We start from the raw sequence: 25725 nt of genomic DNA, 5'->3' as shown, positions 1-25725 counted from the left end.
TTGGTTGCTACTGTCAGCAATGAAAGGATATTGATTGTTCAAATTTACGCTTTTATTCTTTGAATGTTTGTATTTGAATATGATTCAAATAGTTAGGATATCCGGTTTTTGATTGTTTGGTCGCCTGCTTTGGCGATTATTGATCACTTGCAGGGTAAATTTTATATGATTACCTCATGAATTGACTATCTTTGCATCACTCTCTTACATTTGAAAAATATTAAATTACCTCAATATTTTGTCAAAAGATAAGGAAAAAAATGAAGGTGAGTTGATTTTTTTTTTCCTAACAAAAATGAGGGTAAATTGAAGTTTTAAAAAAAAATAAGAGGTGTGAGTTGAAGATAATCAACTCATAAGAGGAGTAGTCTAAAATTAACTCCTTACGTTTTTAGTATTATGTTGAGTTGGTTGCTACTGTCAACAACGAAAGGATATTGATTGTTCAAATTTACGCTTTTATTCTTTGAATGTTTGTATCTGAATATGATTCAAATAGTTTGGATATTATGTCATAAGTGGATGAATTTGTTAGGTACTTGATTGAGGAAATTTGCGAGTAAACTTTTGAATTTTATTACATTTAAATGCTTTTTTTTGGGGGGGGGGGATAAAAGCTGTTTAAAAGAAAATAATAAATAAGGATTATAAATAATTGAAATTAATTAAAAAGTAGATGCTGATGAGAGAATTTGAAGGAGTGAAACATTACATTTCAAATTTCAACATAAATATTTTATGTTGGACTATTGGCACTGCTTTCTTAGTACACCTTATTTATTTGAGATGGCTTGTAACGTGGGTAATCAAGTATTTTTCAGGTCCATCTCACCCATGACTTTATTGATGATGAAATTATGACTTTCACTTAAATATACGTACTGGTGTTATATGTATATATATATATATATATATATTTTACAATTGCAACTTATTTATTTGATTTGTGTTAAATAACCTAGTAGATATTATATCTTGTACTTAGTAATAATAGATTTCGAAACATTTACTTTAAAAAAATTATCACATTACAAACTTAAAGGAGAGTTAAAAAGTGATTTTTAAATGAAATATGCAACTCAAGTGAAATTGTTTCAAACTTTAAGGTTGGTCACAGTTGTTTTATAATTATTTTTCATAATTATTAACAAACTAGTTATAATTATTTTTTCTTTAATATAAATATTGTATATCACTTATTAAATCTAATTTTAAAGAATTAAATTATTGATGTTGTAAAATTACGGTATCATAGAGGAACCCCAACCAAAATATTTGTGGCCGAGGTGAGTACAAGAAAGGAAAAGCTTTGTTCCATAGTGCAGCTATTAGCACCCCTTTTGATCTCTTACAAAACCCTTTTTCTAAATCCACCTCCTCAAATAATTTTTAAAATATTTATTACTTTTTAATACACATATCCTAATTACATAAATATCCTTATTTACTATTTTTTTCCTCTCTCCTCTCAATTTTCCTTTTAGAACTTAATACAATTTCTTGATTCACCCTATCATTAACTTCTAAACAATGGGCAAATATATAATACTTCATTTGTAGTCTTGACTCTTATGTTTCTTGATTCACCCTATCATTAACTTCTAAACAATGGGCAAATATATAATACTTCGTTTGTAGTCTTGACTCTTGCATAAGAAAGTAAATCGGCAGAGAAAATAGTTTTAACCATGTGCGTATATATTATTTGCCGGAAGATAAAATATATTAAATTGTACTTGGATCATTCATCATCCCTAAATATTTTTGGAACAAAGTTGTTCATTGTCAATTTAGTAGAAAATTTGTTGGTCATTTCAAAGAAATAAGAAGTTGCTAAAGTAAAAGGTACTTAAATTGAAAACAGAGTTAGCAACATGGGGTGTCTGTAAAGAGCTTTAAATAAATAAAACTATGCGTCTCATTATGTAATTTTAAAGTACGTTCAAAATTGTAAACGCGAGAGATGGGTTTTATGAGGAACTTGGGGGGGTGCCAATAGCGCCACTTTTGTTTCCAAAGTGCACATCAGATTCAGTGGATATGTTCGGTTAAAATCTTCAACTCAGCCCAAGTTCCAGCTACGAAATGGAAAATCTAATGTGTCTACACGGATGGCCCAACGCTAACGGCCACACTATAGTCGAGGAGTAGTGTTCCCCCGTTCCGGAACTTAAATCAATTTAAGGATAAATTAAATTTTAATTAAACTATATTTTCTTCTTATTCAGACCATCTAAGCGACAACGATTTTATTGCCAATAATAAATTTAAATTAAACATATTTTTTTTTATAAACATATTTTAAATATTAGTTTAAAAGAAAATAGATGTAGAAATGAATAAAATTGCTTGTTGATTTTAAAACAAAAAGAAAAAAGCAACGAAAATGCTTTTTGATGATTGAAGAGTTTGCAGAAAAAATAAATTACACGACTTTGTTTGGACTAAAAATAAATGTAAACCGAGAATAAAAGATAGATAGTTTAATTAGACTTAATTTGTCCTTAGATACAACATCTATGAGAGTATGGTTTTATCAGAACATAAAAGGGGTGTTAAAAGAAGCAGTCCAAAATTAAACATCAACTTCTTCTTTTTTCCAAGAGTTGGGTTGTACCATGCGAGGATTTCTTTGGAGTTTTTTTGGTATAACATTAAAGGATTTCAGCTCATATTAACTATGATGACTGTGACTTGTGATTTATTTATTTATTTTTTAATTTAGCGTCCACTAAAAATTGAAAAAAAAAATAAAAAAAAAGAATGAAACAAAAGGTGAGCTGGGTATAATTAATTTGCAAGATCAATTTTCTTTTCTTGCATAAATTTTTAAAGGCGGGTAAAAAGTTATAGTAATATTAGGTTTTTTTTTTTTTTTTTTTTCTTGCATAAATGATTCCAAAGTAGAAATTGGGGAGAGTATCTTGCTTACACTAACCGAGGATCGAAAAAGCACCTGATTCACTCCACTTCGACTCCTTAAACTCAATAGTCGTCAATAGCCAGAAAATGTCAAAAAAGGGCTGTTGCGTAGCATGCATGACGATGAGTTAAAAGAGTGACGGACAGATGGATCCATTAATTTATAGAAATGAGATCAATCCAAACGAATGAAACAAGGCTAATAAGATTAGATCACTAAAGCTTCACACATCACAAATAGCACATGCACATGTACCAAACCCCGAATTATTATTATTATTATTGTTCCACGCATGAATTGAATCAGTCTCTTTCGCTTCAAATCAAAGCTGACATACGAAACTTCCACTCTCAATGAAATCAACAAACGATCGTCATTCTTTAATATTACTATATTTATACAGGGGCAGAGCTGAGAAATCGATTCACGAAGGGCAACATAATAATGAAATCAAATTATTTTGATAGAGATAAGCATCACATATATGATTATCTGGAGGAATTATGTGATGTGATTTCTGATTTCACAGAGAATTAATAGAACATCTATGCGTATTTAAGGGAAAATTAATTTTAGTAGGGTCGGAATCAATTGCAAATATGTGTGTGTTTATATATATATATATATATGGGAGCCGATTAGATGTGTGCAATCTTTTATATATGAAAGGAATTTATATCTATCGCATGTTGGCAATTAAAAATAAAAAATTAACAACTTAATTAATTTTCGGAAGTATTGTTCATGATTACTGTTCATCCGCATAAAAAATATTAATTTTCTAAAAACATAATAAATCATAGAAAATAAATGACATAGATTTTTACGTGGTTCGGATTAATCAATCCTACATCCATGAGGCCACGTCCCAATGAAAAGCAATTCACTAAGTTGAAATGTTACAACTTATGGATTTACCAACCTTTGATTGAATCTGCTTCTCTTGAATAATTGCTACCCCTCTTGATCCACGATCCTCAAGTCATTTCGCAAAGTAATCAATAGCAATTCTTCAATTATTCAATGTCTAGTGATCTAAGATCCACATAAACTCTCCACATAGATGAAAAAAGATAAATAAAAAAATCAACATAACATTATGCGCCAAATCTAGATTCCCTAGGGAGGAGGCCGAATTTTGCTTCTCTTCTTTATGCTTTGTGTTGTGTATGACTTCAATTGTGAAAATACCTCTCTATATATAAGCACTAGGGTTTCACCAAAACAACAAGTCTTAGATTCTTTTCAAATAAGAGTTTATTTCCTCTTATAATTCCCATGAATCTGAATAGGAATAAATATGATCTTTTTGTCTTGCTTGTCTCCCAAGAACATCTTGAGCATTTAATAAACTTCCTGTTTGAACCAACTTCTTGCTCTAAATAGATCTCATGAGCCAATTAGACATCTAATTAATTTAGGAAACAAATATTCCTAATAAATTGGAATCTCACTAAATTAAGGAATTAATAAATTAATCCTTATTACAAGATATGCAATAAATAAAATTTCAATTTAACTAGACTTGCCATAAAATGCCAACTTTATAAAAAATAGACTTAACAATATGTATATATAGTTATTCTCTATTGAGGGTATTCTCATTTTAATAAAGTAAGAGTGCACACAAAAATTTTAAAAAATACAAATTCTAATACATTAAACACTGTTTTTTTTTTGTCTGTTAGTGTTATTTTCATTTTGTTAAAATGAGGATGTCCTTATTAGAGAATTGTTATTGTTCTTCTTCTTCTTATTATTATTGTATAGCTAATACCTCTTTCAGTGGGGAAGCTTTTATTTTAATAAAATGAGAAACAATTCGAAATTATAAGAAAAAAAACCAACGACTTTCAATCTCCTAAAAAATAAAAAAAAATGTATGAAAATTATATTTTTCTTACCATAAAATTTGGTTCTTGTTATTATAATAAAATGAGTGCGTCCATAGTTTTAAACAGTGGCAAAGGATTTGATGCCGCCGACAGTGTTTGTATCATCATTGTGATTTTATGCTCATCATTTCTTGATTTGGAAAAGTCTCTGTTTCTAATTACAATTAGGGTACAGTTATGTTGGAACCGCTCTAACGTGGAGCTTGTCTTCATAATTACACGATTAAAGTTATAATGTAATTTTTTTTTATTTATCACTGCATATATGGCTGTGATTTGTACTCTATCTTGGAGCAGTTCCGAGACAGCCATTGCCTTACAATTAACAAATCAAATCACATCGTTGAAGTTTAATCTCAGCAATATATTTACTTTAGTTATAAATTAAACAATGGCAATGAATTTGATGCCGCTAAGAGTGTTTGTATCATCATTGTAATTTTTTGGAAAGGAAAAGTCTTTTCAAAAAGGAAATTATTGGAGACTCCTTTCGCCCGTTGTCAAGTACATTAGGGAGCTTTATTTAAAGTTCCTAGCTATGCATGCCTAGTCCCATATGAATTTTCTCCGAATGCAGCCCACCAAGATGACGTATATTTGTTGTCCATTATGTATTTGACATTATTTTGGGTCCCTTCCATTGAATGCCAAAATTTTTTCCTCTTTCTTTCTCTTTTGTACTAGAGGAATTCATTAATAATGGGATATTAAGTTGTGCGCGTGAGAACTTTTTAAAGGAGATTTTACTTTTTATTTGGAGAGCTACACCAATAATAAATATTTTAAAAAGTACTTTGAAATTATCTTTTTTATGTGTTATACATATTGAAAAGTAATTTCTCTTTTTTCAAATATTATTATGTTATTTTTTATATCATTGTCATTAAAGAGAGAGAAGTATTATGACTATATTATTGAAAAAAAATATTATTTTTTTAGAGTGGTGCTGCACATCCTAAATTTTAAATTATTTCAAATGATATAGCATTCATTAATTAGTTGGTGAAATAATACAATTAATTCACTTCAATCTTGTAATTCAATTAGTTGATGAGACATCCCGAACTTTTTTATTCCAAATTTGATTCCAAATAATGTGTTGTTAATTGAGTGGTTAATAATCTTTTACAAGATCCGATTAAATTAATTATATTATCTCTAGGGATGGCAATGGGGAGGGGAGGGGAGGGGACCAATCTCCCCGTACCCATCCCCGATATTTTGCATATGTCCCCGTCCCCTCCCCGTCCCCGTCAGAATTGCTTGAGAGAATCCCCATCCCCTCCCCGAATAATAACAGGGGATCCCCGAGGGTCCCTGGTCCCCGAATAACTAATAGTCTAATACATTTTTTTATTTTCGATTTTAAATTAATCATATTAAAATAAACTCATACCGCTATTGTAAGCTCGTAACCAACTTTGACAGCACATTAAGGCCTCCAATGTACTTGGATGAAGTTTGTTATGGTATGGGCTCACAACTCTACTACTAGTGTTAAAAGCTGATTCAGAAGCAACTATTGTAATTGGAATTGCCAAAACATCTCTAGCAATTCGAGCTAATGTAGGATACCTATTAGCATTTGTCTTCCACCAACTCAAAATATTAAAATCTTCCATCCGATGTATAACTTTCTCATCCAAATATGAATCTAATTCATCTGCAACAACTGCACAATCTCCATTGTTTACATAATCATCAAAACCTGTCATCCATTTGGTTGCTTTCTTATAAGAATCCCCTGTAGATCTAGTAGAAGAACTACTACAAGTATAATCAAAGCAATAAACAGTTGGTGAAAACTTCAATTAATACTCTTCAACTAATTACCGGCAAAGGGTGACCATTTTTCCAACATACAACTATTTTGATATTTATTATTTTTAACAATATTTATAATTTTGTTATTTATTTATTAGTAATTTTAAAAATAAAAATTAAAATTAAAATGGAGAAATGGGTAGGGGATGGGGATTCCACCTCATCCCCGTCCCCTCCCCGAATAAAAAGTTGGGTAAAAAATTTTCCCCGTCCCCTCCCCGAAAAAAAAATTGGGTATAAAATTATCCTCGTACCCTCCCCGAATGGGGAAAATCCCCAAAGGTACCCGTCCCCGTGGGAATTTTTGCCATCCCTAATTATCTCACCAACCAAGTGATAAAAGACACATCATTTGATATTAAAAAAAATAGGATGTGCTCTTTTTTTTAATAAAGAGGACATTTAATTATTGTGAAAGAATAATTTGATTAAAATAATATAATTTTTTTTAAAATTTTAAGAGTCTTTTAGGATAGTGTTTATTTTTTTTAGTCTTTCATTTATAAGTAAAGAAATAAAGAAGTATTTGGAAAATAAAATTAGACGGTTTTGGTAATGCTTTAACAACTAGCACAATCTTGAAGATATGACCAAATCCAAAAGATTGTCACCGATGTATATCCTCAACTACATTTATACTTTATAATTATTCGAACTCAATTCACTGCAAGCACGCAACGTATTGATGCACATTGCGCCTTATAAAGCTTTTTTTTTTTTTTTTGAGAAGGAAATAAACGATTTCATTAAATCAAAGATGATAACACAAATTCGACTTCTACTGGAATTGGTTCCAGCCACATAACAGTTTCATTGTTCCTTAGAGCTAACTTAGCTAAGGAAGGGCATGAGTATTACATGATCTAGAAGTGTGATAGCAGCTGATATTCTGAAAATTCTTGTTAAGACTTTGAATTTCTGAAATCACCCACATAATCTCTGTCCTACTGCGCTTTATAAAGCTTTAACATAGTATAATACAAGTCTATAAAAAGGTCATAAATAATTTTGAAATCTAATCAGTTTAATGATCGATAACAAAATTCAATCTTCAATAAGTATATACAATTTTCTCCAGAACAATTAATTAAAAAAAAAAAAAACTTGATTTATTTTTCCATTCTTGGAGAAGAAAACTCGTCTCCACACGCAATCAATGCAGCAGCCAGTAATCACTTCTCAATATCTCTTACAACGACTTGTCTCATTTTTGTGTGGCTTAAATTTCACCCAGACACACTATTTGATTGTCACATCGTATCTCCCGTACCATACAGGGCCATCACTGCTTGCACAAGCAACACATCATCACGCTGCCACGTGTACGGTCGGTAAGCAATTTAATTATAATGACCGTTGGATACTACGTACGTTGATGATGCAGGAAAGAGGATTCCCCTCCACTTCGAAAGGAAGGATACTGCATCACATTTACGAGCCGACAGAGATTCAGATCATGACATCAGTAGGGCCCAATTATGTCATCTGGCTGTCACGCCGGGTTACGTCACCCATGCGTCATTAACTTATTGTCAACGAGGTTGATTAATAAAATAAAAGCCAGCGGCGCCGACAACGGGTTGAGTGGAAACTTGCATAAAAACATGGGGCTGCATCCTAACGTGCGCGCCCATAGAGGATCGAGCCATCAAACCGTGCGGTGCCCACTATTAAAGAGTTAGCAATAAGGATAGGATCCATTTAAGACAGAAGTGAATCCGGATACGGAAACGGGTACGGGTACAACCAGGTAAGGACAACTAATAGAGTAATAGACAACTAATATCTAGTTTCTGGAAGGTACGGACATGTGGTTCCTCACGTGCGGATGATTGTTTCTTAACGAATCGCGTAAGGAGAGCAAGAATCAGTAATCACTCTGAAGCCACGCTCGAATGGAGCGCGTGGACTGAAGCATGATTTTTACTTATCCCCTGAGAGATTTTGCTTTAGTTAAATCAAGAGGAGCAAAATTTTATTAATCATGCGATGCAGCAAGATAATCTATGTTCCACGCGCGTCAGAAGATGTAATTTTATATTTGGGTGATGCACTGCTAGCTGATTTAGTCAACTTTAGTGTTGTTTCGAAGTGTGTTTAAAATTCTTGTTAGTCAAAGTTAGTGGCAGCTGCAATCAGGTACGAAGGGCCCGTGAAGAGTATCATAAGCTCAACTTTCCGGTCCACCATAACCATGGAAACTGAGCCAGCTCCTCAAATGTGATAACTGATCAGTTCAGAAATTATTCCGGACGGACCAGAATGGGAAAAATAACAAAAGATGCAAACTCGACTCTGGATTAGACGATAATTGAAGCTGGAGAAATAATAAATTCATCTGTAACTCTTGACAGAATCGCCGTCCTTTATGGTTCTTGTTTATTAAGTATTCGAAAGCTTTTGTCTGTGACCATGCAATAATTGTATGCAGGCTCTGAGAACACAATAAAAGACTACAAAACAAATATGTACTACAAGTGATGCTCGGTCATCTGCCATTGCTGTTTTTCTGCCGGTCCTTTGTACGGCATCTTCTGATTCAGCCCTTTATTTTGATTTTCCCTTGAACAGACAGCATAAAGTAGGTGTTGCAGAGGTGTAGGGATAGCCGCAGTGGCAATTAACCTTTGCCGTTAAGAACAGCTCGGCTAATGGCTGATGGCTGATGCTGAGCGTGACGACAATTTTCGATTTGATTTGGAGAATTGACCTTTTGCATGGTGACCACGAGTACCACTTCCACAAGCCATACATGAAGATCTCTGGTTCACGCTTCCATTTACTTCGTGATCATCAATCATCAATATATATAGGCAAACTCTATCTTACATGCATGTAAGATACATGCCTCTCACATGAATAGTGTATATATGGGACCCACACACTATTCATGTGAGAGGCATGTATCTTACATGCATGTAAGATAGGGGATCCCATATATATATATATATATATATATTTGCGCACACACACACACGCACATAGATAATATATCACAAACCACTCCCTTTGCTTTTGAATCTGTTCATCCAATCATTTATAAGCTTTCGGTTACGAAGATAAAGTCAAAAGGAGGCCACCTTTGTCATTTCACACTAACGTTTCCGGTAGTTTTTAGTTGACACGGATCTAAGTAAAGGTAATATTGAAGTTCCTTTTTTAAAAAAATATTAAAGTAAACACATAAAAAGACATAAAAAAGACTCTTTCTTTTTTTTAAAGTTTTATAATGTCAGAATGAATAAAGTTCAAATTATTTTTTATCTGAGGAACAACCACCTAAAAAAATTGAATATGAATGATCATCAAAATAAAAGTATTTAAAAATTATTCGGCCAAACCCAAAGAACACTTAATTTAAAATATATTGAAGCTCTTATTTCGAGTAAACTTTATCATCAATAAGCTAGAAGATTATACAATCAAGTCATTATAGCCCAATGATGAAATTGTGTCTTAAACAATTAAGGGGAATTAGTTTGAGCCTCCATTTTGTTCCGTAACTCATTTTTCAACTAATTATTACGGGGACTAGGTATATCTCCCTTTGTATAAGTATACAAGTCTCACCTCCTATTGGTGCAAGTTTTTTAGAGATACACTTTATAGATTTTTGGACTATACTTTAAATGTATTCATACTACTAATAGATTATAGATTGTAATATATTTTTGAAATGTAATAGCTTAAAACAAAAGGAACTAAATTAAAATGTTTGAAACGTATAAACATTCATTCATGTATGATTTGCAAATAATAATATATAACTAAGCTAGAATGATTACAATTCTATATTGCAATACAACAATTTATATATATTTGCAGCTTTTTTTGGAAAAACATATACTTTTTCGAAGTTTCCATACGGAATTTCAAATTTTATTTAGATCCCTTAATGCATGACATATATAATACACTACTCTAAATTTTTAAGGTATCAAGAACGAAAGATTAGAAATTTTCATTCAAGAGTTCGGGGCGTTGTATTAAGTAATAATGGCACTTCTATTGATATACCGTTCATGATTAGTGGTGCCAATTTTGCAAAAAATGGAAGTCGGGGGGTCAAGCGGACGGGAGAATGACTAAAAATGGGCAGGAGGAGCAGGACATTGGAATTTAGTGGGACGAGAACAATGGTGATGATGCAATCCCTCCTCATCACACAACGCAAAGCATTACACATGGCAGACACCATATTTACCACCACCAACGGTGCTCCTTTAAGGACTCTCCAAACCCCAAATTTATGATCGTAGGGACCACCTCCGAACAAAGCCCCCCACATATCACCATCACAACACATACTGTTATCACACGTGGTCGACTACGATTGGGTACCCTCATCAGACTCCAAAAGCCTGTAGGGGCCCAGTCATTTATCTCCGCAACCCCACTACCTCCATGCCTGAAGGAAAGTAAAGGAAACGGCCACGTGTCCGCTAGGAACGTCATGGTGACGAGGAAAGTCTAATATCATTCGATGATTACGTCATGGACATGGGGCCCGCGTACCTATGGCCTACTGTTCCACGTCAGATGACTTTCTTTTTTTACTGCACTTTGCTTTAGTATTCTGGATACGTCATGGTTCAATATTACGGTTCCACGTCGAATCAATATGACGTCACCGCCATTTACTAATTTCACCCCCCATGTGACAGCCCCACCCCATTTTCTTCGCCAAATATCCAGTATTTCGGAACTACCGTATTATGTGACAACAATATTTGACGCTTACAGCAGCGCTAGCTGCACGTGCACTCCACTCACCAATCATTCGCTCTCTTGTTTCCATTTTTACCCCTTTTTTTTTGTAAGATCAAGGTAAAGATCAATTTTTTTTCACCTTTAACCTTATCTCTTGACAATTCAAAGAAATTATGCGAAAATTATTCCATCGAGTTTTCTGGAGCCGACCATTTCTATCATTTTCATAAGAAAATTAAAAAAAATAATAGTATTTTTCAATAATATTTTGAGTTTGTAAATTTAAAGAAATTTTGAGTATACGCCAACGATATTATTATACTTTAAATACATTAAAACACAGGTTTGATTGCATCAACTGTGATTTTGCTTAATTTTTAAACTACAATAACAAATCACTTAGCAAATGTTCACTTTATTGATTTATACATTTGAGAGTCACCAATTTTATTTTTATGTATATTTGAAATGCTAATGACAATAATAAGTAAATATTTTCACATTTACATAAAATTTTTAGTGTGATTAAAACATATATTATTATTTTCAATCTATATAGTTAAAATCACTCGTGGAATGTATTGTTATCAATTAGTATTCGCTCAAGAACGATCATAATTATATAAGAATAATAATATATTTTCCTCAATTTTGTTCATTCATCCTTTAATAGTGAAATGGACTAATAAATAATTATTTTAAGTTACAAGAAAGTTATGCAAACTTGTCTATTAAACATGAGAAATTAGTTGATAGTAGAAGTTTATGATCTTGTTTGGGAATGAGGTGTTGTACCTTTTAAGCTAAAGTTATTGTGGAAAAAAAAAAAGGTATAACTATGACACAAAATTAAGGGTAAAAACTCATTTAGTCACTGTATTTTAAGATTAGTGTCCATTTAGTCCCCGTATTTTTAAAAATACCTCGAAACATATCTGCCGTTAAAGTATTGATACTCCTACCGTTACTTTTTATTTCTTTTGGCTTACTTTTACAATATTACCCTTTTATAATAATTTTTTTTTGTTTGGACATTAATAAAAAGAAAATAATTAAATTACCAATTTAACCCTAAAAAAAAAAAAATTATATTAATTTTTAATTGTCAAAAATTGTATGTAAACTATCAAGTGTGCAGATGGTGCTTGTAAAAAAATAATATAAATTTTTTATTATTTTTTAAGGTTAAATTGGTAATTTAATTATTTTATTTTTATTAATGTCCAAACAAAAAAATTATTATAAAAGGATAATATTATAAAAGTATGCCAAAAGAAATAAAAAATAATGATAGGGGTATCAATACTTTAACGGCAGGGATGTTTTGAGGTATTTTTAAAAATACGGGGACTAAATGGACGCTAATCTTAAAATACAGGGACTAAATAGGCTTTTACTCCAAAATTAATTATATGTAGTCCAAAATTATTTACTCCAAAAAATAATGATAGGGGTATCAATACTTTAACGGCAGGGATGTTTTGAGGTATTTTTAAAAATACGAGGACTAAATGGACGCTAATCTTAAAATACAGGGACTAAATAGGCTTTTACTCCAAAATTAATTATATGTAGTCGAAATTATTAAAGATATAATAGATTTTTTATCTTATAAGTAAAAAATTATATCAACATATCTTATAAGATATAACAAGTAGTATTTACTAAATACTTTAATACTGTAGCTTCTAAGATAGAGCGATCTAACCTCTAGTCCAGACACACTGTATATGATGGATATCTAAGAAGAAAAAAATATATATTATATATAGTGAGAGTGAGTTAAAAGAAAAAGAAAAAGGGGCTGCAAAGAATATTCTGTCATGTCAAAAGCACGTAAGAAACAGTCGAGTGAAAGGCGAGTGTGCTTCCAGAATTCCCCCAGAGAGCGATGATGTGAAAAAATGTAACACTGTACTTTGTGATGTAAGCAACCCCACCACCACTCCTCAACCTTGCTCTCTTTGTATAAAACTCCCACAAAAATAAAACACCCAAAACTCAACTTTGCTTCCGTTGACATCACACACACACAGCTTCCCCCAAGAATCTGTTTCTACTTTCTATAGAGAGGAGATGCAAGGCCTAAGGCGTTACCCAAACGACGTCGTCCACCTCGACCTCACCCCTCCCTCGTCAACCACTAACTTGTCCATCGACGGTGAAGAATCCTCGGAGGCAAGAATCCAACGCCTGATATCCGAGCACCCGGTGATAATATTCAGCCGGTCGTCTTGCTGCATGTGCCACGTCATGAAAACGCTCTTCGCCACCATCGGGGTGCACCCTACCGTCATCGAGCTCGATGATCACGAGATCTCAGCCCTCCCTCTTGTTGACCATGATGAGAGCGCTCACGCCGACTCCCCTCGTAATCCGGCGCCGGCGCCCGCAGTCTTCATCGGCGGCACGTGCGTCGGTGGCCTCGAGTCCCTCGTCGCCCTCCACATCGGCGGCCACCTCGTGCCCAAGCTTGTAGAAATTGGCGCTCTCTGGGTATGATAATTATTAGTTACTTTATTATTATTATTACTATAATATATCAAAATAATAATAATAATAAATCTATTATTACTACTATTATTATTAGTAGAATTAGAAAGGCACCCAATTCTGATTCTTATATATGTTATGTTAATTACTTAGTTTGGGTTCTTAATTACTCAAGTGTTCATTTAGGTCTCTCTTTTCTTATTGTAAGTGAACATAAACTTAGGAGATCAAAGGGAAAACAAAAAAAAAATAAAATTAATCTTCTTTCTCTTTGTATGATTGAGTATTGTGCGTATATAAAGTGATGAGTTTGGATTTTTAAAATAGCTAATACCAGCAGTAGTTTTGATGTTAAAATTCTCCCCTTCTCTGGGTTTGATCTATGTTGTTAGTTCAATCAATAATGGGGTGGGACCTACGGGTGGGGGACAATGATTGAGCAATCAGAGCCGTTGAAATTATTCTAGATAAAGAATGGTTAAGAATGTGATCTAAGTACCGGGGTTTAAGGAGGAGATCACTTTGCTGCTGACAATGACGAGGCAAAGTGGCAGTATCAGATGTATTGTTCTGGCAAAATTCTTCCAATTATTATTGAATCAAAATCTTCTTTTAGTACACCCCCTTCACCTTTTTTTTTTCATTTTTATTTTCTGCATATTGTGAAAAGCAAGTAATTCAATTTACCATCTGAATTTTTTTTTTCAAGAATTTTCAGACAATTTATCAGTATTTTGTGGTATTTCATGGTTTGACTAGGCTAGCAATACCATATAGTTGATTTGGTGTTGCGTGGCCATGGGTTGCCTTCAATTTTTCGTTGTGAAAACCACATTTTTTTTTTGCTTTTTTATAGGGTCACTGAGAATGAGATGCCATGATTTTTTAAAATTTAATGTTAAAATCATTTAACGTACCAACAAAGTATTGGCTTCACTGGCAATGGAGTCCCCTTAAGTGGCTTGACTGAGTTTGCTCCCCAGTTCGAGTCGTAGGAAAGTCGCCTTTGTTGGGAGAACCTGTGCCTTCCGATTCGAGCGGGGAATTCTAGTATGGGTTGTGGTACGGGCTTAAAGGTGCTTCCTATAGTTGGGGCCCTCCCCATTATACCTCGTGTTTAAAACAAAAAAAAAATCATTTAACGTTTGTTCGGAAAAATAATAAAAGAATAATAAATTTATTTATTTTTATAAGATTCATTTAAAAAAACTACTTTAGATCCCAGTTCAAAGGCTGCAACAAGAACAAGGATGATTGAATTTAGCTTTAAAATACTTTAAAGACAATTATTAATAATTAAATTAAATTTATTTTGTATACTTTCGCACAAATTGATGTGGAGATCTACTTGGAAATCTCTCAGCCAAAATTTTGAAAAAAAAAGAAAGGGTGCTCACCAAAATGATATATAATTAATTAAACTAAGCATTAAAATCACAAAATTCTTATTATAAGTGAAGCCGACGAAGAAAATGGGCTAAAAACAAAACCTTGGAAGGCAAAGAGAAGCTGAAATTGCCATTTGTCATCATGCAATCAGACAATATTTAGAGCTGCGTCACGCCTCGCCTCATCCTTGTAATATATTAATTTGTTCCTCTCAAGTAATGTGCAGCTGCATCACAATTATCATGTGAATCCTATAAACAATTGAATAATATCACCGTCATATATATATATGACGGTGCCGTTAAACGATCCCAACTGAGGAAAACAAGGTGGGGAGGAGGTAAGGGATGATCAAGTTTAGGGAGATCAAAAGAAGATTATTAGGATTTACGAGGCCGCTTCAAATTTGGGTGGGACCCCAGTTCCTTTGGGTTTGGAGATATTGGTGGTGTGATGGCGGTAACATCAACAAGCCACAGCCACGGCCACAGCGAGTGCGTCCTCACTTTCAACTCTTTCTTTTAATATTGAATCACGCGTGGCAAGCATGCAATGGTCTTGATTTATGATATTTAATCAACACCACTGATGGACCCCCCCCATTTGGAATCTTTTACTGCCATAGCGTAAGCAGAATCTGCCTGTTGATTCTCTCCATTAACACACTTAAGTTGGAAGAAAATTATAAGGGGGAATTGAATAATTTTTTTAGGGTATTTAATTATGAAAAAGGATGAAATAGGTATTTAATTTTTTTAGGGTATTGAATTATGATGGCAGGGATTTGAGATGCACTTTTTTTTGTATTAATAAAACTGATGAAGCAGACTCTAAAGTTCCAAAACCATCCTCAACTTACTTTATCGGTGAGTGAATCTGTCTTATTTTATTTTTCTTTCTCTTCTTGTTTTCACTTTTCATTGTTTGCTTTAGCTTTTTTATGCCACCGGGGGATCCCACCCCAACTTTGCTTGTGTGTATGCATGTGTTTGTATTTTTGTTGCCCCAACATATACCTAATTTATCATAATAATTTTATTAACTTTGGGTTGAATTGAAAGTTGAAAACCCACTGATTTTGGCTTTCCCCAGAATCCAGAACAGGGTCATCATTTTGCTGACTAGATTATATGTTTTGCCATTTCAGTCCATTACATCATGGCGTTAAGCTTACATCACTTTCTAAAAGAAAAAGAGAAGAATTGAATTATTATTAAAGTGTACAGCTGCTTCAAAATTCTTTTCTTTTTTTTTTAAAGGAAAAAAAAAAAAACAAAATAAAATATGATATGTTGCTTTGCCCGCACTGGGCTGCAGCACGGACAATGGGAGTGGGAACTTCACGAGTTCAAGAGCCCACTACCCTCCTGACCTGACTCCACCACTTCCTTTCTATTAATTCAACCCATGTTTTCCCACTAATAATTTGTTTTTGTTATTATATTATATAAGATTTTGTCATCAATAATGTTTAGCACACCGCACTGAAATCCAATCTTGCTACTCAACCAACAAGAATAAAGGCAAATTTTTACAGACATAATCATTGTATTAAAGTAACTACCCGAATTAATCCACAATAATTAAAAAAAAAAAAAAACAGGTATGGTTTTGACAAAAAGGGTTTTTTTTTTCATAAGATGGCAAGTAAATTTTTTTCAAATAACATTCCCACTCTTTTTATTTGTTGGCCAAAAAAATCATCTAGTTTGCATGTTACGTGTTAAGTGTATCAGTCTCATTTGCACTTTACAAAATTTTCCACCTGTAATTCTCGAACTCTAAACCTATATAATCCTTCTGTTGAAGTGTTGCGGTGATAAAACTGCCAAAAAAATTAGTTCCTTCTACAATCTACCCCAATTCATGAACTTCTTGACCTCATCATACAAAACCAAAATTGCAGCCGCGCCAGTACTCCGAAACATGTTTGAAACTGCTCCACGGTAAAACGAAGTCACCCCCTCTTTCCTATAGATGGTCCGCCAGCATTCCAGTGTGTTATGGTACATTGGTTGTTCCAAGCCAGATTGCATCATCATCCTCCTACGAACTGTATCCAATGGATACGACAACAACCCAGCAGATGTCGTGACTGCCTGAGCCACTACCCAACGTTTCCACAATGCCAATTCAGGTTTAGACTCTTCCGACAGTACCTCCTTCATTGTATCAAAGCCCCCAAAATATAGGCCACGGTGAACAACCATCCCCTGTAGAGAGGCAGGAAGTCCTCTATAAACTCCTCGAATACCATCTTTCTTGAATATGGTTGTCAGAAAATGGCAGAAGCCTCGGAATTGACGAGCATCAGTTCTTCCAACATCCGCAGCAAGACGGGTGTGGGCGATATCAAGTGGGTAGATTAAGATCAACGTTGTACAACCAGCTGCAGCCCCAGCAACAAAGTTGGCAGATGTACCAGACATGAAACTAGTACCATCTTGATAGTTGCCATTCCTTAAGACGTTTCGATAAAGATCCTGCAAATGGAACATTGACCATGAATATACATTATCCAGACTTAAAAGAAAACGATAACAGATGCATTCCTTGATTACTTGGTACCTTCCTTCAATTTGAAATACGGTCAGCATGACAAAATCAGTTTCCTAAGTCATGTCTTGCAGTTGAATACCATATGGGTACCAGGTTACCTACTAGGTAGAATAACATTAACTCATCTTTCCATTATAGGATACATATAATCTCAGATAATAACTTAAATGTTACAAAATTAAAGGTCATACTCTGATTACTGGAAGTTGATAACGATTCTTCCAATTAATATAATGTCACCAATTTACTACAACTCCACTACTATTTACCTGGAAACTGAAATCCACGATTTAATTCGTTAAAAATACAATAATTTTCTTGACTGTAGGATTAGAAAAGAACTAAGAACCTGCTACTCATGAAAATATTAAATAAACATGTAGACAAAGTCGAGCAAGAGCCCAAAACATAAAAATTCAGTACTACATTTGTATGCATCCTCTGTTACTGATTTTACAATGAGAGTAACTCTCTAATCCTGTCATCATCCTCTGGTACTGATTTTACAATAAGAGTAACTCTCAAATCCTGCCATCATCCTCATGACAATAATCAGTTTCCTATCATCCTCCGTTGAAGTTGTAATTGCAAGTAATAGTATTGCTTCATCTAAACCTTTCTTGTTAATATTTTACAATAAGAGTAACACTCTAATCCTGCCATCATCCCCAATATCTTCAAGAATATCGTACCTTACTTCCAGCAGAAATATCAGAGTATCCTAATTCCTGCCACAAACTTTCATTTGCTAAGTAATTATTCATCAACTCCGCACAACTATCTTTCTCTGTCTCTCGGACAATACCATTCAGCACAACCCAAAAAAAGTGAAAAAAAAAAAAACTCCTATGTATCCCAAATATATTTATGATGGATGATTAATGTCGTTACTTTTAAGATAGCCACCAACAAACTAATAAAAAAAATTATAAGCCAGTATGTTTGGGACTGAGGGTGAAGAAGTATGGAATAATTTAGAAAACCAATTGAGGCCAAAGAAACTCCTGTCCACATCCAAAGATTGCTAAGAAATATTTCTAAAAAATGTAGGTTTTAAACTATATTTCTGTTGAAATAACCAGAAACTATCATAATCCGTGTCAAAGCAAAACTTATCTATTTCTCAATAGCCAAAGCAGCAAATAAGCCTGGCCATGGAAGCAAGACCTCCATTTTAACTCAAGAAGTAGATATATGTATGTATCATATCATTCAATGATCCTATGTAATAAGGCACCTTTAGATAAGCAAGAGTTCAGCAAAGATAACAGATTCAATATGAATGAATACACATTGAGTAAGAATAAATCTTTGTCACATGAAAACTAATAACAACTGCATATATATGCTACTAAGAATCTTTCCAAAACTCAAGAATAAGTGACTCATCATCTATAAATCGTTATGACATGAAATGCTCAAAACTTGCCAACCAACTTCCACATTCGAACATTTCATCAATCAGTTCATATGCAAAACATAAATTTCCCAAGAATCCAATTTCTTAACAAACCCATCTCCAAGGATCTACCCAAATGAAAAGAACCGCTGAAGCAAATCAATTTAACTTAAAAAAAAAAAAGAACGTAAAAATGTGAAATCTTGATACCTTAAGAGAGAAGTTAAGCGCAACAGAAGGGTAATAACGAAGAACACTACTGCCATTGCCTCGCCAAAGAGATAAAATCCCTTCTTCTCTAACAGTACGGGCAATACAATCAAGCATGCCCTTGAATCTTCTCCGTCCACTCCCAACAATAGCCAAATTGCTCTCTTGGGTCTGCAACAGAAGCTTCGCCCTCTCGATTGGCGCCACAATCGTGTGCACAAAACCCCCCATCACAGCTCCCGCCATCAGATCACGCTGAAAGTTGGTGACCCATTTGTACGACCTCGACCCGCTTGTTAATCTTGCTGGCCCATCGTCATCTTTGCTCATTCTCTGAATAAAAAATATTTTCTCTCGTTGTGCCAGTTAAGAACAAAAACAGCAATTGGGTTCTGCTTTATAGTTATTAATTAGACTACCGCACTAATTAATATTTGGGAACATACTGTTGGTTATTGGTGCACCAAAAATGTAAAAAATCTGAATTTAATAATAATATAAAAAAAAATATGTGTGCTTGATTTTGGGATTGACTCTTCTCTTGCGATTGGTAATTTCATTCAGTTTCTTTTTCTTGTATCTCAATGGCCTGTTTGAAGAAAAATAACGGAGTTCGATGAACGCCGTTCCCTTCCAGAATTGTTCATGATCCAATCCGATACTTAGCTGACGTGTATTTTTGCATTTACTTTTAATATTCATCTTTCTTCTATCCTTTGGTTTTATGCCACGTGTGATCTTCGGGAATTAGAATTTATTTATTTATTTTACTGTTATAATTTGTAAAGAGGAGCTTCGACTGGTTCCCTGGGCTTTTAAATGGCCCAATCCGCGAAGGAACAAAGGACAAAATCTGAGAAATAGAGTATATGTGCTTGCTTTTGTTGCAATAATCCAATTACTTGCAATTACGACTTCACGTACACCATTCATTTACATTGTGAGCTATTGGTATGAACACATAAATGGATTCAACCCAATTTTAGATATCTTTATAACAGAACCTTTATCGCTTTCAAGCACTTTTTAAGTAATATTCTTTGCAGAAACAAATACAAGTGCTTTGACGGAATTTACAAGTTCCGAGATTGCCTTACAAGCTTCATCAAAGTAGAGGCTAATAAAATAAGTGCTTCCCAGTTTGGTGCGCATTCAAAATACAACTTTAGTCCTAATAAACCAAGGAATCATAGCAAAAATAGAGCTTTGTTAGTTGGATTAGTACCCTGGCAGCACAAAGCATGTATCCTTATGCCAGATGTCTCCATTAGATGTTTAATTTCTGGTTAATAGCTCTATGTTAATTAAATACTCATAACGAGCGCCCTTCCAAAAGTAATCAAGTGTCTAAGGTAATTGAAATTGAAACCACCTCTTGATCATCTTGCTTCCTCAGGGTGTATGAAGTGCATTAGCATACAATTATCAAATGATTTATTTATCTGTTTACTCTGAGAAAGCAACACCAATGACATCCAACAAAGAATCTCTGAAGACTCTGCCAATTTCTCTGGCTACAAGTGTGAATTTTATTTGCAACAATGCCGAAAGTTGTCCACTTACTAATGGACATATATATCTGCTATAATTTAAAACTTTCTTCTTCACTGAGGCGGGCTTGATTCATGTTCCAGGCATTCAAACTTGATATAACAACACTCTGAGTGCCATTATTAAATGCAAAAAGGTGGGCTTCATTTTCAACAGCTACCTTTGGATAAACTCTTGTTGTGATACAAGTTTTTCCTCTTGCTGCGAAACTCTCAACAATGGAGTGGTCTACCTGCAATAGTTAAAAAGCCAATTACATTAGAGCCAGAGAGAAGACGAACCAGGAGAACATGTGATCAGTTTAGTAAACATACCAAACTCCTTAATGAAACTTTTCCATGGTGAGGATCAATATCTACAAAAGCTCCATATGTGGTTTTATCAAGATCTTCCTTTAGAGAAGACCTGTCAGCAGTATGTGTAAAGTTTTGAACATCAAGCTCAAATTACATAAAAATGATATAAAACAATGGCTTGTCGCATTTAAGATAAGAAATGGACCTGCTATGATCACTGCACATGAGTACTACATATTTGTTTTGGCCCTTGAAAATTCGGAAGAAAATTGCCGTTTTTTCAGTCAAGTCCTCTGTGGCCAAAATTAGCAAACCGAAAGGTCCGAATCTGCCTTGGATTGATGCATTTTTATCATTGCATAGTTGTTGTGGATCAACCCAAGCAGGGTCAAAGAGCTCAGCCTCTTCCAATTCAGGCAATTCAAAATCAATTTCAACATCAACCTTTACAGAGTAAAAATATCATGAAAATGCTAAAACACTTTTGGTTGGTTAAGCAATCACAGAAGCGTAAATAGGAGATATGTATAACAAAATGCAGTGAAAGCTGTTTACCTGTGAAGCAGTGATGCCTGAAACTTCAACTATGGACCCACTTCCAAGTTCCTTATCATGGATACTGACTTGCTTGCCTCGTAGTGTTTCAATTTCTTCAACGGGCCACTGGACTAATTGTTTTCCACTTTTATCAAGCCAAATAGCTCTGGGAACCGTCTGCACAGCAGAGTACAGATACCATTAATGTTCATCAAGCTTTGAACTAGTAGCTTAATAGCTCTTATAAATTTTCGAGTCACCTCGCTATAAAAACTGTAAATTATATTTCAAGTTTAACTTAAATTACCTGGACGCCAGACCATCCTTTGTCTATATCATCTTGTGTACTATCAGACTCATTTGCCCAAGCCCACAATACCCTTCTGTTCTTGGCACTGTCAAAGAATGTTTTGGAAGCATAAAACTTCCCATAATCGTACCTCAAATCGTTACTGTTTCCATGGAAGTCAGTGTCGGGAGAAAATATATCCATTTGAGGATCATAAGTTCCTAGGACATAGTAATCATGTTTATCGGAAAATAAACTTGTCTTTAACACATGCTTCACACCCGGATTCAGAACCGAAGTGTCAACCCCAATTGTGCCATTAATAGACACAGGAAAAATATCCGGACACTCCCACATCCCAGTCTCTTGCACTGAATAAAGAGGGTGGTCCAATTTGGTCCAGTGAATGAAATCCCAACTCCAATAGACAAATGCCATTCCTTCATTATCAATCTGACCTCCAACAAGCACTCTCCATCTTCCATCAGGGGCTTGCCATGCAGTTGTAGGGTCTCTAAACATGTCATCCTTAACACCATTTGGTGGAGTCATCACGGGATTCCCAGAAAATTTGACCCAATCTTTGAGTAATGGATCAGATAGATTCTCGGGCATTGCTAAGTTCTGAACTTGTTGACCACTAGCATCAATTCCAGTGTAGAGGATGAAAGGCTTATCCCCTGGAAGGATTGTAACAGAACCAGACCAGCAACTGTTGATGTCGTATGGGCCCGATGGACAAAGAGCATGACTGAGATGAATCCAATTGATGAGATCATATGATACAGAATGTGCCCATATCATTTTATCACCAAACAGGGGTCCCAGTGGATTGTACTGATAGAACAAATGATAAACTCCCTTGTAATACATTGGCCCTGAATTTGATCCAAAAAAAGCATGAGCTTATTGGATGTATGGAATAAAAGGGTCACGTGTAGGAGTAAATGTAATGCATAAACTTACCATTAGGATCTGCACGGTCAAGCCACCAATTTGCACATTCCACCACGACCATCATAAATAAAAATTGGATTAGTAACGAAGACAGAATAAGAAAATGAGGATGATTAAGAGGGAAATAAAATAAATCACTAAAGATTCATTACCATTGATCCAATTTTGGGGTGGCCGGAAGTGATAAGAAGTTAAGTAAGGCTGGTTTGCTGGAGCCGAAACCTGGAGAGACTGCAACTTCTGATTTGTCCCGTAACAAGCTTCGGATTGATGTGCTCCGTTGGCAATTAGCAGAAAACAACATAACAAAACCATTAAAGCTGGAGATGTCATCGTGTTGCTTACAAGGAATGCCATGAGAAACCGAAGTGGGCCTCTGTGGAGCGATCATTGACCAGTATACAACTCTTGGTCAGTAGCTTATACAAGAAAAACTGCAAGTAAAAAAGAATCTTGTCATTTTGGAGGATCTGTATAGGTGCCAACTAGCGCAAAAGTGTACTGATTAGCCAACTGATCGATGCTCCAACTCAAGTCAACTGAAGAAGCAGCTGAGTTATCAAATTTTATATTAATTTGTTTGGTTAAAAATGAATCGTATTGGCAGTAGATTTGCACTAAAATACTGTCAAGCGGCAGGTGGGTGCCTCGTGATATGCCAAGCGTCGTTTCTAAGTCCCCATTTGTCGTTGTTTAACATGGGCTTAACCCTCTCTTGCCAAGTAAAGAAACCTCCCAATTGCCAACCAAACGTGGTGAAGAATTCATTATTTTTTTTATGGGTCCTGCTATGGTGGAGTTCCTCCACCGTGCTTAATATCCACACAATCGGTTTTTATTATTTATCATTTTGATCCTCTAATAATATAGTTATTAAGCAGTGCTCTATGGTGAAGTAACTTTATCATAACCACTACCTTTATATATATATATATATTTCCTGGCACACCATGTCCTAGAAATCAAACTTGTAAACATACATTCTTACCATTAATAGCTTTTTTTTTATTTACATAATTCCCAAAAGGAAATTGAATTTCCGGTTCACCGTCGCAAATTTTGTATCTTGTGAAGTAAAAAACAACGTTAGGTACACAGTTTTAGTTGCAAGGCTAGTTTTACTGAAACATAAAATTTTCTCAATTTTAGTTACTGATTTTACAAAGATTTAACAGAAAACATATGAGCCCATACAGTTTCTATTCGATGGATTCAGTATCCGAGTTGCTTCTTGATATGTAGAGACTTAAAAATTTGATGAGTCTGCTGTGAAAGGAAAAAAAAATGAGAACAAAATTATCTCATTATTATTCATTGTAAATAAAGTAATCAGTATTTCAACTATATATGGCCCAACGGGAATGGGCCATGAGGAATTTCTCTCATTTTAAGAGGGTACAAGGACATTTTTATACTTGATTTCTTATTTGGAAGGGACAAATATAATTTAATATCCAGTATCTCAAATGGGAAGGAGATTTGGTAAAACCCCCATTTTTATTTTTAACTTGTAATTTTTATTTTATTTCTTCTAAAATTTTTAATAAACATATTTACCATTTAAATTGTAACAATGTAGATGTAAATAACAAGTACCATAATATTTATAAAAGAAAAATTATAAATAAAAGCCAATACAAACACTTAAAGATTGACAATGATAATTTTGTTGATGATTCATATACCATATGACTTTTATAGATGTGTTCAACCTTGAAACTCTACTTTTGCTTAATTTCATACACTATCTTGTAATTTTGATAACATTGATTTAGTTAGATGGAAATGATTTTAATTACTTTAATTTATTTTGATGTTTTTTGTGTTGGGAATATGATTTTATATTTTTACTTAATATGATAATGTCAAGTTTCAACAATAAAAGTATCAATTATGTGGAAATTGGGTATCCTGAGGAACCTTTAATTATTCAAAGATTCTCATTCTCTCTCCTTAAGCAATTTTGAACTGGATGGAGAGGGTATGAAAATATAAATAAGGTATTCCCCTCCCCTTCTCCATTGTAATCCAAAATTTCAACCGTTAAACTCTTCCCATGAAAGCAAGCCCTTGTTGACTAGCTTAATTACAACTAAAAAAAAAAAAGTTGCGTATGCATATAAAGTGTTTATCATTTTCATTAAAAAAAAAAAAGTTTTTTTTTTACCATAAGATATGATATAACCGTAAGATATGAAAAAAAAAAATTGTAATCTCAACATTGCGATTAATGATTATTGGGTCCACAAACTAATAAAATATAGGAGTGGTGATATTTAACTGTTTGGATTACCTTATTATCCTTTATTTCCCAATTCACATTAAACCCTTAGTTAACCCCACTTGAGGAACCTTAACCCATAAGGGAATACCTTGTGAAACGAGTTAGTGGATAACCAATTATTATAAAATAATAATAATAATAATAATAATAAGAAACTTAGTTTAGAACACTAAATCCTAAATCGCATACTTACAGTTTGATGCACATGTATCGGGGTTTTTTTTTTTGTTTTAGATTAAAAACGAAGGAGCTAGTAGTTAATTATTGGCTAAAGAGACTCACTTTGGTGAGTATATATCACGATTGAATGCACATGGTTGACAATGTACACTGCATACGGATTAGATGTATGGACAAACATGCATTGATATTTAATGTAAATGCATTATAATTGATGTTAAGCACGCAT

General features: G+C 34.0%; 3 protein-coding genes across 3 annotated transcripts; 1 reads left to right on the top strand and 2 right to left on the bottom strand.

The window, feature by feature from the left end:
- Window positions 1-13231: 13231 nt before the first annotated feature.
- LOC102620636 (glutaredoxin-C6) lies at window positions 13232-14463 on the top strand. Its single transcript, XM_006475841.4, has one exon. It carries the CDS (start codon window positions 13429-13431, stop codon window positions 13852-13854), a length of 426 nt encoding a protein of 141 aa, XP_006475904.1. The 5' UTR covers window positions 13232-13428; the 3' UTR covers window positions 13855-14463.
- A 2400-nt stretch (window positions 14464-16863) lies between these two features.
- LOC102620903 (probable ADP,ATP carrier protein At5g56450) lies at window positions 16864-20021 on the bottom strand. The gene is made up of 2 exons (XM_006475842.4): window positions 19403-20021; window positions 16864-17717 (listed from the first exon to the last, which is right to left on the bottom strand). The coding sequence occupies exons 1-2, from the start codon at window positions 19730-19732 to the stop codon at window positions 17082-17084; spliced, it is 966 nt and encodes a 321-aa protein (XP_006475905.1). The 5' UTR covers window positions 19733-20021; the 3' UTR covers window positions 16864-17081.
- Window positions 20022-20746: 725 nt separating this feature from the next.
- LOC102621187 (beta-fructofuranosidase, insoluble isoenzyme CWINV1) lies at window positions 20747-23762 on the bottom strand. The gene is made up of 6 exons (XM_052443461.1): window positions 23042-23762; window positions 22094-22953; window positions 21805-21963; window positions 21455-21693; window positions 21268-21358; window positions 20747-21185 (listed from the first exon to the last, which is right to left on the bottom strand). The coding sequence occupies exons 1-6, from the start codon at window positions 23094-23096 to the stop codon at window positions 20985-20987; spliced, it is 1605 nt and encodes a 534-aa protein (XP_052299421.1). The 5' UTR covers window positions 23097-23762; the 3' UTR covers window positions 20747-20984.
- Window positions 23763-25725: the final 1963 nt, after the last annotated feature.

This window comes from Citrus sinensis, chromosome 1 (genome assembly GCF_022201045.2).
Source record: "Citrus sinensis cultivar Valencia sweet orange chromosome 1, DVS_A1.0, whole genome shotgun sequence".
In the NCBI taxonomy this organism is placed as follows: domain Eukaryota; kingdom Viridiplantae; phylum Streptophyta; class Magnoliopsida; order Sapindales; family Rutaceae; genus Citrus; species Citrus sinensis.
Note: the sequence above shows the minus strand (reverse complement) of the source record. Positions and strands in the feature narration are given on the sequence as shown.

Bases quoted from the DNA above. Each gene is read 5' to 3' on its own strand.
- LOC102620636 (XM_006475841.4), top strand. From the start codon at position 13,429: ATGCAAGGCCTAAGGCGTTACCCAAACGACGTCGTCCACCTCGACCTC.
- LOC102620903 (XM_006475842.4), bottom strand. From the start codon at position 19,732: ATGAGCAAAGATGACGATGGGCCAGCAAGATTAACAAGCGGGTCGAGG. The intron at 17,718-19,402 runs GTATCAAGATTT...TTCCATTTGCAG, and splicing joins CGCTTAACTTCTCTCTTAAG to GATCTTTATCGAAACGTCTT.
- LOC102621187 (XM_052443461.1), bottom strand. From the start codon at position 23,096: ATGATGGTCGTGGTGGAATGTGCAAATTGGTGGCTTGACCGTGCAGAT. The intron at 22,954-23,041 runs GTAAGTTTATGC...GATCAAATTCAG, and splicing joins TGACCGTGCAGATCCTAATG to GGCCAATGTATTACAAGGGA. The intron at 21,359-21,454 runs GTCCATTTCTTA...TACTGCTGACAG, and splicing joins ATGTGCAGTGATCATAGCAG to GTCTTCTCTAAAGGAAGATC.